Source organism: Leuresthes tenuis, unplaced genomic scaffold (genome assembly GCF_036924035.1).
Source record: "Leuresthes tenuis unplaced genomic scaffold, fLeuTen1.0.hap1 SCAF_14, whole genome shotgun sequence".
Taxonomy (NCBI): domain Eukaryota; kingdom Metazoa; phylum Chordata; class Actinopteri; order Atheriniformes; family Atherinopsidae; genus Leuresthes; species Leuresthes tenuis.
Window position 1 is genome coordinate 33,554,238 of NW_027325368.1, and position 12,147 is coordinate 33,566,384.

A 12,147-nucleotide genomic window follows, 5' to 3' on the forward strand; every position below is an offset into this window, starting at 1 on the left:
CATCTTAATCATCATGAATACAGTTTTCTGTTACATGCCTATTTCATGTTTTGCTATAAGAATCTCTTCTGACTTTCTGTCACAACATGAATCTTTAAACAGCTCCAAACTCATCTGTGAGCCATTGATGAAATTATAATGGAAGTATTTTTCAGTTTAGCTCAGTTTTCATGTCTAAAATACCCTGTAATTCGTCAAACTGCAGAAGGCCACCCTACATGTGTTTTAAGGTCACACCGAATAAGCAAAATAACACCAAAAAACAAATCAATTCAATGAAAGAAATCTTCTGTGAGTCACATGGTTGAAAACTGAAATACCACAACTTCAGAATGGCTTCCCTCAGAGAAATGGGTTAAAACTTCATATGAAACATCATAAAGTGGTTCTCTGAGGATCAAGTGTACCAGCACAGAGCCCAAAGGACACACACACACACACACACACACAGGCCTGTTAACCCTGATGTTGTCTGGCATGTATCAGCTGCTGTAACATCAGACGTCAGAACGTTTTCTTTCTTCATGATGTGTAACAACTGAATTCATGCTGTACACCATTCTGACTGATTGATTTAGTTTCGGTATGTACGTTTTTCCGACTCCCATATGAGATGACACCTGGAATGCTGTGATATAATCTTTGGTTACATACTTGGAATTTGAAGTACATTTTGAACAATCTTGTTGAACTGTGTAATCAAGTCCATATGACGTGTTAATGTTTTGAATATTCATAAAGGATTCTGAAACCCTCCCCCACCCCCCTTCCCTCCATTTTTCCTTCCAATCAGATGGATCTGTACTTTCACGCATGTGTCGCCTCCATGAACTAGAAGAGGTCGGCGGCAGGGAACTATCTTGACATTGGAATCGACGCTCTTTGGTAGAAACCGTGGGAGCGCTCTAATTGGCGCCCGTAAAACAGAAAGGAAGTATGTAGTTCTTTTCGAGGTTTCATTGGAAGAGAAAGTCGAAGACAATTAAGCGCAGTTCTCTTTTCTGAAGTTGGAGTGTCGTTTTTACCCAAAGAGCAGAAAAAAGGAAGAGACTTTGACAATGTCTTCATTCAACAAAGGTCCAGCTTATGGCTTATCAGCGGAAGTAAAAAACAAGGTAGGAATGCATCATATATGTATATATATAATTTAAAGTGATTAACTTTAGCTCCCATCACTTACTCATGTGCACCCCCCCCCAACACGCACACGCACACGCACACACACGCTTCTTATTTTCGGATCGCGAGTGTCAGAGTCACCTGGCCTCCATTTTGATAAAGTGTGCCCAAGTTAAAAAAAAAAAAAAGTTGAGGTGGATCTTATAGAAGCGAGATGTAAAAGTGATATTTTCTTTGTTTTCAAGTAATGAAACTTATCGATTCTAACGTTGTCGAGTTCTCCGTGATGAAGCTACGTTTCTTTCAGTATTTCTCGTGCACGAGACTAGCTTTAACTTTAAAACCTATGGGCGTTGCCCCTCTTGGCAAAGAAGTCTGTCATTGTGGCAAAACCGTTATTCCCCTTCCCAACTATGTCTGTTCGTCGTGGATCTTGGTGCCCAACATTGTGACCCGCATTAGCAGTTAATATAATTCGTTTAGTAGTTCCTGGATCGAATGCCAGCCATTGTGGCTTTTGCCCTGAACTTGCGTCTGTCTCCGCATAGCTAAAATAATTCCCCACTTCCCCTCAGCGATGTGTTGTGCTAAGTGTTAGCATTTAATGGCCATCGGTGCAAGAACTAATTTGCCCAGCACTCTCTGTTAAAATCTCTGAGTGGCTTCCCAAAGAGAGCCCACTCTTTGTCGATGTGTGCCTCTGGCTGCCTTATTTATCTGGGCCTGTCTTCAGAGCCTTCGGCACCTCTCGGTCCACTTAAAATACCAGAGTTTCTTTTCCTTTTTTAAGAAAACGTTTTTTTCTCTCTATCGGCACTGAAGTGTGAAAAGGTTTAGCTGATCTGTCTAATAAGACCTTTAGTTGTAGTTTAATGTGGTCCGGAGCCCATTTAAGTCCACTTTGGATGTTTTGCTTTTATCTGCCTTCTTTGGATCTCCCTTGAATGGGAGAGAAAAGGTCAAGACTCGTGTGCGCTAGGATGTGGGGGCAAAAGAGATGCTCAGTTGAGTGGCATTTCCTGCCATATGTGACATAGCCCACTCTGAAATGTGAAGGCAAGGACACTCCACATATTCTCCTTTTTTTCTATTAGCTGTAAACTGATCAGAATTTAGGAAAAACTCTGCTGGCTGACCCTGAGCTCAGTGTTGACCAGCTGCAGGAACATTTCCGTGGATCACACACAATCCTGCTCCTTTGTTTAATTTGGCTCTTTTATCCGAGCACTGTGGGGTAAATTCCTGGCGTTCAGCTTGTCGTTGTGAATTACTTCTGTTTGATTCTTTGTGGGCAATTGGAATTGCCAGTGCTGCTCTTAGTAGTGGACGACAAAAGGAAATTTAATTAGAAGGTTGAGATTCCTAAAGAGTTAACCCGCTGTGAGCTGTGTGGAGCCAGCTTCTAAGTATACAGTCGGTTACTCTGTGGTTTAGTTTATCATTGCTCTTGGGACAGGCCCATAAGAGTTCATTCCACACTTTATCCTTCACTGGAGGAGAAGAAATGTCTTACTTTGATCACGTCTTTTTCTCCTTTCAGATTTAACTGCTCTTAACGTGACCACGATGCTCTTACATGGCCTCTTTCAGAATCAATAAAGCATGCTTCTCATGCTCGCCTCTTTAATTAGAAGAACATCTTAAAATCAGAGCAACTCCAACAGAGACGGCTTCATTAGACAGTCCGTCTTTGTGTCACGTCGAAGCCCTTAAAACTCACCCTCCCTCCTCTTTTCACCAACTTGCTTCCTGTGCCTCTGGAGAGAATTTAGCAGTTTCCAAACAGGAAATCCGTGTGTGTGTGCGTGATCATGTCAATGTCACCTTTTCTTTTTATTTACAAGGATTATATAAGACAAAAAAACCCTTTGTAGATGAAGCCTGCGACTCTGAGGCAAAGTGAAACTCACTCATGACCACGAAACACATGAAACACATAATGAACTTTAAAGCACAACATTAACATCTAATCAACACAAGTAGTGCTATGTATGATTATCAGTAATTTTGTTGCTTAGGTATCGACATCTTTACTAAATCTCTAATGCAACAGTGTTTAAGTCAGTTAACTGCAGACAGATTTCCTTACAACTGCTAACAAAAACAAAAGCTTGAATTACTGTGAATTAAAAGCTACGTAATGGCTCTTTATAGAACACACGTGACCTCTAACCCTTTTATTATTTATTTTTTTCCCCAACCAGATTGCACAAAAGTATGACCCTCAGAAGGAGGAGGAGCTCAGGATCTGGATCGAGGACATCACTGGCTCTTCCATCGGCCCTGACTTCCAGAAAGGCCTGAAAAATGGAGTTACTTTGTGCGAGTAAGCAGAGGACGCATCAAATGGCCTCCACACTGAATTGCAAGGCCCTTGATCATCTGTTTTTAGTGTACACATTGATTTGGAAGCCTCAACACCTTTTTTTGTTTGTTTCCACAGACTTATTAATAAACTCCAGCCAGGCTCTGTGAAAAAGATCAACAAGTCTGCGCTGAACTGGCATCAGGTGAGCTTACTGCAACTCCTTTTCAACCAACTGAGGGTGCGGCTCATTGAGATTGAGGAGGGCCACTGTTACGTGTAGTTTGCACATACTTTAAAACAAAGACTGCTTCATATTGCACGGAACCATGCTAAGTCATGGCTATACTTTGCTGTTGGCAGTGTTGAAACATCTCCTTCCTTTTTGTCTTCTGTAACTGAGGCTTAACTCCTCACAAACTGGATTGAAGTTGTGCTCTCATTCTTTTTTTGTTTTGTATTTGCTAATAGAAAAATGATTGCACTTGTCAAGAAAATTCTTGCATGAACCATGTCTATTGAATTGGCGTTTTAAGTTGGAGAACCTGACGAACTTCATCAAAGCCATCACAGCATATGGTTTGAAGCCTCATGATATCTTCGAAGCCAATGACCTGTTTGAGAATGGCAACATGACGCAGGTCCAGACCACGCTTCTCGCCCTCGCTAGCATGGTGAGTCTTGAACCATCTTGAATTTGTTCTGTGAGTGAGGTTTATTGGTTATATGTGTGGTTGGATTTGGATTTTAGTATGTCACCTTTCTTAAAAAGGAGGGGGGGAGAAAACTTCAACCCTGTATTTTCTGCCAGGCGAAGACCAAGGGCTGCCAGTCGCGAGTTGACATCGGAGTGAAATATGCTGACAAGCAGGAGAGGATGTTTAATGAGGAGAAGATGAAGGCTGGACAGTGTGTCATTGGCCTACAGGTCGGTTTTTTTTTTTTTTTTTTATTCCACCGCCATGAGTCGGCCTCAGTTGGAAGTATGTGACAGATTTTTTTTTTTATGTAGGTGTAGATGTTGCTGAGGCTTTGGTGGACAAAAAGATTAAACGAGCAGAAATAATTTCTTGAGCTTGTCAAGAAAAGGGGAATATTTTTTTTTTTTTAATGTTCCAAAAATATTGGTTATTGCGCAGCAAGATAATCTTGACTGGGTTTTAACTGATTTATATTCTTTGTGTGGTAAAACTATTGGGAAGCCACAAATGCTGCTCACGGTTCTTACTGCCTCTTAGCCTCTGTTTTGTTGGTTTCGTTGTCCTGTTGCCAAGAAAGAAAGCTGATAAGGTGATGCTAGGGCTACTTGAACACTGGGCAAATCTAACAATATAGCTTGATGTTTGCAGTGTAATCTAAGTCTAGTGCAGCCATGGCAGACAGCATCATCTGTTTGCCTTGTGCCGTTGTTGATATGGACATTAACCTTGTTCTTGTTGAATGCACTAATGCCATGCAACAACGTAGATCTAATGCACTATCCTGTTCTGTAAGTCTTGAATAACAATTAATTTTTGCATATGAATTGTCTTTGGATGTTTCTGTCTGTAGATGGGGACCAACAAATGTGCCAGTCAGGCAGGGATGAATGCGTATGGCACCAGGAGGCATTTATATGACCCCAAAGTTCAAATCCAGCCCCCCATGGACAACACAACTATCAGTCTGCAAATGGGAACCAACAAGGGAGCAAGTCAGGTATTTGAACAGGGCTCATAAAATCAGTTTTACTACAGTGGAAAGAAGCCCCAGGCCGCTTGGCATCACTCGTATCCAGCTCTACTGCAGCTGTAAACTGGCATCATGTTTAGTCTTGTACAAAGATTGAAACTTGTGACTTGTCTACAACACAAAGCTGACAATAAATCCTCTGGGTTTGGTAAAATGAGTTTTGATGAGGTTTAATGGTTTTATAACTTAAAGGAGAAACATTACGCAAATCTGGTGGTCTCTTTGTTACAGGCTGGAATGACTGCTCCCGGGACAAGGAGGGCTATTTATGACCAGAAACTGGGCACAGACAAGTGTGACAACAGCACCATGTCTCTACAGATGGGTTATAGCCAGGGAGCCAACCAGAGTGGGCAGAACTTTGGGCTGGGAAGGCAGATCTATGATGCCAAATACTGTCCTCAAGCTGGAGAGGTTGCAGGTGATCAAAATGGGGCAGGCAGTGGTCGTGACTACATCCCCGACTACCAAGATGAGGGTTACCAAGGTTACCAGGAGGAGGAACACGTGTACCAAGATGACGGGACAGATTACTAAGAGGCCATAGGGAACGGTGTAAAGGAAAGGGAGTTTGTGTAAAGGTGGCATGTTTCATAAGGAAACCTCTCGCCTTGTAGGTGCTTTATTTTTATATACACAGGATGTGGCACCTTCTTTTCTTTCTTCTTTCTTTAGGTCCTATCCTTTTTAGTATTGTATGAAATGTGCCAAAGCTACAACTTTCCCCCTGTACTTCCGTGGTGGTTTTTGGTGACTCATTAATTGCACAAAGGGAGATGCCTAGAAGCTTTTCTGAAGATAACATGAAACTAAAAGTGAACCCCCCCCCCCACACACACACACACACACACATGGATTCTGTAATACATTTTCCTTGGAAAAATGAATCATGCTTATGTTCCACAATAGCTGTATTTTAAACTGGTTCCTGTGAATGAAAATGTACATTTCTTAGTTACTATGTCAGTATCTTCTTCATTCCTTGAGTATCGATCAATGATTTATTGTAACAATTTTCAGACAGATGAGGGAACAGTGTGGATCGAACAAAATATTTTTATTCTTTAAAAAAAATTCATTTTTCATTTAATTTTCTTTCCTCTTTCTAATGGAGGAAATAGTTTCTTTGTTTGCATAATCAGTTCAACGGGAGAGGCTTGTTTTCTTTGGACTGAGTATAGGAGAGAAGTGGATCAAATAATAATCAAATACGTTTTCAACATTCCAAGCAAGAATACTGGATTTTTTTCCCTTGGTCAGTGAATAGTGTTTAAGTAATCAATCTTAAATATTGGTTGATATGTGAACCAATTCTACTGTTATATTTGATCATTTTGATGTTATTTATACATATTTGTGATCTGAAGAGGGTTTTGTACCGAGACTCTGAGAAGCATTTGATATTGGACTTTGCCTTTCTTCTTCTTTTTTTTTCAGTTATTATTGAATTAAACGTGACAACAATGTAATAAAGATGTAAGCATTATCGTCTTTGTTTGTTTGTACTGGGTTATTGGTTATTGGAGGCTGAGTTGAAGACGACTGGATGTTACTAGATGAGCATGCCAAAGCAGAAAATTAAAAGGGCCCTTTCATTCTATTTTGGCCAGGCCCAATTATGAGCATAAAGTAGTCTATTATATCCAGTAATCTGCATGGCAGTAATGAATGTTATTGATGTACATAAAGCCATATTGATAAATGATATTGTAAATTAGTTGACTAGATATTTTATTGTATTATCCCAATTCCCCAAAATAGAATGATTTGCAAATCTCATAAACCCCTATTTTGTTTATAACAGAACATAGAGACATTTTACCATAGAACTATATAACATTTTACAAATAACAAGGTTCCCTTGAATTTGATAATAGCAACAAATCTCATAATCCATGAGATGGGGTCATGTTCTCTACTGTGTAGCATTGCTTCTTTTAGCAACTATCTGTTAATGTCTGGGGAGATCAGCTGCTGGACCTTTGGGAGAGGAATGTTCTTGTCTGATTTCAGATTCCAGCTGCCCAACAGTCGTGGATAGTTGTACACATTTCTCTCTACATTTTGTGTTTAATGATGCACTGGATGTTTTCAAATGGTGAAAGGTCTGGACTGCAGACAGGCCAGTAAAGCACCTGGACACTTGTATTCTGAAGTCATGCTGTTGTGATGGATGCTGTCTTGCTAAAATATCCAAGATGTATGGATAGGCTCATATGTCACTCTAAAACCTGTATATACCTTTCAAGATGTGCAAGTTGCCAGTTCCATAGGCACCAATGCACCCCCATACCATCAGAGATGCAGACCTTTGAACTAAGCGCAGATAACAAATCAGAGGATCTCCCTCCGTTTATGGCACATTTCCTCTGTAGCAAAGCTGTGTGCAGATTGATCAATAAAATCCAAGTAGTGGCAGATTACTAAGAGGCTATAGGGAACGGTGTAAAGGAAAGGGAGTTTGTGTAAAGGTGGCATGTTTCATAAGGAAACCTCACGGCTTGTAGGTGCTTTATTTCTATATACACAGGATGTGGCACCTTCTTTTCTTTCTTCTTTCTTTAGGTCCTATCCTTTTTAGTATTGTATGAAATGTGCCAAAGCTACAACTTTCCCCCTGTCTGCTTGGAAAAATGAATCGTGCTTATGTTCCACAATAGCAAAGCTTTTGGATTTGTTAAAAACAGCCTGGCTGGAGCTCATACTGTTGATCTCTTCTAAAGAAAGTTTATCCCAGATGTCTCTGAACCCAGAGGAGTAACTGTAAGGTTAACTTAAGTTTCATTTTTGGCACATTGCTAAAGTTTCAAGCGATAGAAGTGAATGTAAGTCCATATCAAAGTACTTGACAAAAGTTTCCCACTGTAATGACTTGCGCATGTGGTTATATCAGTTATTTGACGAAGGAAGGATCTTGATGCAGTGTCGTCTGAGGAATAAAAGAAAACATGTGATCAACTTAGTTTGTTCTTCATTTGCTGAAATTCTTACAGATTGCTTGAATGATTTGATGATATTATTCAAATCCCTTCCAATTCTTCTGCCAGGCGAGAAACATTATTCTAAAACAGTACCATGAATGTCTCACTCATTTGTTGACAAACTGGAGATCCTCTTCTCATCTTTACTCTCAGATTCTGCCTTGATTCTGCCAAATCATGACCACAATAAATTGCTGACATCCTGTTTGAAATTAAATTTTTTTATACTTCCTACATAGCCCGTACATGCTTACCAAGGTTTGATTGGAAATGATTGCAGGCCAGAGATGCAAAAATGAATGTACATTAACTCAATGATTAAGTTCATTAGGTAAAACATTAGATATCTTGGGTTCAAATGGTCTGCAATGAAAATCAAGTGAATTAGTATATAAGCATTGTAAGAATAGAAAAAGTCAACTTAAGATCATACTTTGATCGCTGCTTTCAACTATTTTTGCAGTGCCTGCCATTACTGTGTGTATCTTCAGAGTTTTTCACTGTACTTGTCCTCTTTAATATATAAGAAAACAGGTCACTCTGGTAAAAAAAAAAAAAAACTTTAGGCCCCAAGAACTTCCTCATGATCAGTGCTAGTAAGACAAAGGCATTTGTTTGTAATATAGGTCAAACCCTTGTCACACATCAGAAGAAATTAAATTAATGTAATTGAATTAAAGAATACTTTATTTATTCCAAAGGGAAATTATATATTGATGGTGACTGCATAATCGCTCTCCGGCACTAGGTTTTCTTCACTGCTTGAGTGGCCACAATCAAGGTAATGAAAAATAAATGAGAATATGGAATCAATGGGGGGTGTACCCTGGAGAGGGACTTGTTGATTTTATGGTTCAGCTGCGCCACCTGCTGTTCATAGAATGGACTAATACCGGAAGGCTCCGTAATTGCTTGTCTCGCGATATCAGATCTCACGAGACTTCTGACCGTTCTTTTCCGCCGGATCATCAGCGAAGATGGTAGGTGTTTTTCCGAGCTCAATGCTTTTCAAACTATAATCCTCAGGCATCTGAGGCTATATTTTTCTGCCTGAGACACCTAATTTTATCATCCGGCAGCTAAAACTGTTCGCTGACCGTTTAGTAGGAAATCGTTGCTCAGAGTAACAAATTATGTTGTTTATTTGCTCTGTATTAGCCAGAGTAAAGGCCATCTGTGGCTAAGCTAAAGCGGTCATCAGCAAAGTGTAGCCGTTGCTGTACAATAAATCTCACGCCTGAATTAAAAGATATGTAGAGGTTAACTTTAAAGGTGACCGCCTATTTGGTGTTGGTTGAACTATAGCAGCTCAAAGTGAATATTAACCACCGTAATTGTATGCTGACCGGGAGTGCTGCTTGTTTCATCCAGGCAGATACCGAGATCAAGAAGAAGCGTACCTTCAGGAAGTTCACCTACAGAGGTGTGGACCTGGACCAGCTTCTGGACATGTCTTAGTGAGTGACTCTCACCGTTGTTTGCCCTGGGAGCCGCAGTAAAACGGATTTGTCGTCTGGAATTGACATTTTAGCTGTTGATTAACAAAAATCTTTAAAATATTACAAAATGGGTAGTTTTACATTCACTACATATCTATTTTTGTCAAGCATACTAATGCCTTAAGAGTTGGGGCTTGCCATATTTCTGTAAATTGAAATCTGGCACTACAGGTGCACTCATGCATTGGTAAGTGTGGTTTAACAGTTTGTGACCAGATCTTTTTCTGTTAAGATCAGATTTATTGTCATGCATACACACAAAATGTGTCCTCCACCTTTAAGCCATCCAGGTTGGCACCTGTTGACATGCACAGGGTCACACACTCATGGACACTGGAGCAGTGGCAACCATTCACAGCACCCGGGGAGCATGGGGTACGGTGCGTTGCTCGAGGGCACCTCAGCCGTGACAAGGAGGTGGACTAACACCCCTCCAGCTGTCAGTTTCACCAATCTTTTAGAGTGGCAAGAATTGAACTGCCAACCGTACGGTTATTGGACGACCTACTCTAACCACTGCTGTACTGTTACTTCGTGTAACTGCCCTCTGTCATTGAGTTGCTGGCCACTGATGTCGGGCTGCAGCTCTTGCAAACGTGTAGGAATTGCTTTGTCAATTTTGTCTTATTGCTGTTGTGGTCAGTGTTGACAAGATATTTGCAGTTACAGCATTTTTATTGCATTACTTTCTTTATCTGACCAATGATCAGGAGTTTCTGTCGCATCACTTTCCTCTCATCTCCCCTCTGCAGTGAGCAGCTGATGCAGCTGTACTGCGCCCGCCAGAGGAGGAGGCTCAATCGTGGCCTTCGCCGCAAGCAGCAGACCCTCCTGAAGCGCCTGCGCAAGGCAAAGAAGGAGGCTCCTCCCATGGAGAAACCAGAGGTGGTGAAGACCCACCTGAGGGACATGGTCATCCTGCCTGAGATGGTTGGCTCAATGGTTGGAGTGTACAATGGCAAGACTTTCAACCAGGTTGAAATCAAGGTGAGGAGCTGTTGGGAAGGAGGATTATTTGTTTTGAAACTCGAGGTTTTGTGGGCTGCTGTTTAGATTTCTGGAATTGTATCATGATGGAAAAATGTAATAAAGGTGGATATGAAATGAACTTCCACTTATTTTACTACAAATAAATGATTTTTTAAAATCATTTTGGTAAACTTGTGCTCAGATGGGTCTGACTGTTGCCTCATTTGACAGTAGCAAAAAGCTACAATAGATACTGTAACTACTAAGTGTTTTTATGACTCTTTTGAACTTTTTACATGATCTGAGACAGTTTATTATTACAATAGTTCTATCATAAAGATATGGCTGTGTGTATACACAAATATTAGTTCACACAGCAATTAAACCCTTTAAAGTGTAGCAAATTCAGGAATTGCATGATGTGCAGCCTAAGAAGCTAAAAAAATAGACCAGTGACACTAGTATTACTGTAAATTAATGATGCAGCAAAATGTCTAATCATAAATGTCATCTACAGAAGCCTATGCTGAAATAAAGCTTGTTATGGCAGCTTCTGTAACACACTTGGTCTAAACTCCCTCTTACTTTTAGCTTGAGATGCTCATCATTTTTGTATTATCTAAATATTGCAATTGCAAATCTTGTAAAATACCTAATTTCAGTTTTTGTGCCCACTATGAAAGTTAAACTATTAAAGCCTTCCAAGTTAATGAAACCTTGTAGCACATAGTTTTCAGCGTCCCTTAACTTTACAACTGTCTATTAAAGGCTTGACGTTTGTTGTGGGTAGCAGATTGCATCATGGTGTTGTTACTCATAGGTGTAAAATGAATTGTTTTCTGGACTTGGAGTTTAGAGTTTTTATATTGGATAGACACTCGTTGGCGATTTTTTTTTTTTTTTTTTTTTTTTTTAAATTATTTTTATTATTATTATTTTCTTCTCCTCATCACATCTACTCCTGTGTCCAGTTTCATTACTAACCAAATTATTTGCTCTCCACAGCCTGAGATGTGTGGTCACTACTTGGGAGAGTTCTCCATCACCTACAAGCCAGTCAAGCACGGTCGCCCTGGTATTGGAGCCACACACTCTTCCCGTTTCATCCCACTGAAGTAGAATGGCTGTATTCTTTGTATAAACGAAAATAAAAAATGAACTGGGTTTTTCCCAAACAAGCTGTCTGACTTGCTTTTTTCTTTTTGAGAAATAGAAAAATTCAGTTTACCTTTTGGGTACAATATTTCAAAGCAAACTTATTATTTAACTTTTTTTTTTTTTTTTTACAATGGTGTGCATACCCCCTAAATGACTGAAGAAGACAATAATAGGTTATATTTCATAATGACCATGAATAAACTATTTTTTTTGGGGGGGGGGTTCTAAATAAGGAAAAGTTTATTTAAACCAGTTTTAAAATATGTTCACCGAGAAGTCCTTTTGACACTCAACAGTATTAGATATAACATGTCTAACATGCTTACAAATTCTATGCAAATATTCGGGAGTTCTGAAAACTAGCTGGCAGCACGCGTGCAGGCAC

General features: G+C 39.9%; 2 protein-coding genes across 2 annotated transcripts; both read left to right on the plus strand.

Moving 5' to 3' along the window:
• Positions 1 to 929: 929 nt before the first annotated feature.
• cnn2 (calponin 2) lies at positions 930 to 6,375 on the plus strand. The gene is made up of 7 exons (XM_072363746.1): positions 930 to 1,115; positions 3,324 to 3,445; positions 3,563 to 3,629; positions 3,961 to 4,098; positions 4,236 to 4,352; positions 4,976 to 5,122; positions 5,387 to 6,375. The coding sequence occupies exons 1-7, from the start codon at positions 1,059 to 1,061 to the stop codon at positions 5,690 to 5,692; spliced, it is 954 nt and encodes a 317-aa protein (XP_072219847.1). The 5' UTR covers positions 930 to 1,058; the 3' UTR covers positions 5,693 to 6,375.
• A 2,679-nt stretch (positions 6,376 to 9,054) lies between these two features.
• On the plus strand, positions 9,055 to 11,782 carry rps15 (ribosomal protein S15). Its single transcript, XM_072364520.1, has 4 exons — positions 9,055 to 9,116; positions 9,508 to 9,593; positions 10,388 to 10,622; positions 11,610 to 11,782. Exons 1-4 carry the CDS (start codon positions 9,114 to 9,116, stop codon positions 11,721 to 11,723), a joined length of 438 nt encoding a protein of 145 aa, XP_072220621.1. The 5' UTR covers positions 9,055 to 9,113; the 3' UTR covers positions 11,724 to 11,782.
• The last annotated feature ends 365 nt before the right edge of the window (positions 11,783 to 12,147 follow it).

Coding starts and splice junctions, on each gene's coding strand:
- cnn2 (XM_072363746.1), top strand. CDS start 1,059: ATGTCTTCATTCAACAAAGGTCCAGCTTATGGCTTATCAGCGGAAGTA. Junction 1,116..3,323: donor CAGCGGAAGTAAAAAACAAG/GTAGGAATGCAT, acceptor TTCCCCAACCAG/ATTGCACAAAAGTATGACCC. Junction 4,099..4,235: donor TTCTCGCCCTCGCTAGCATG/GTGAGTCTTGAA, acceptor ATTTTCTGCCAG/GCGAAGACCAAGGGCTGCCA.
- rps15 (XM_072364520.1), top strand. Junction 9,594..10,387: donor CAGCTTCTGGACATGTCTTA/GTGAGTGACTCT, acceptor TCCCCTCTGCAG/TGAGCAGCTGATGCAGCTGT. Junction 10,623..11,609: donor TCAACCAGGTTGAAATCAAG/GTGAGGAGCTGT, acceptor TGCTCTCCACAG/CCTGAGATGTGTGGTCACTA.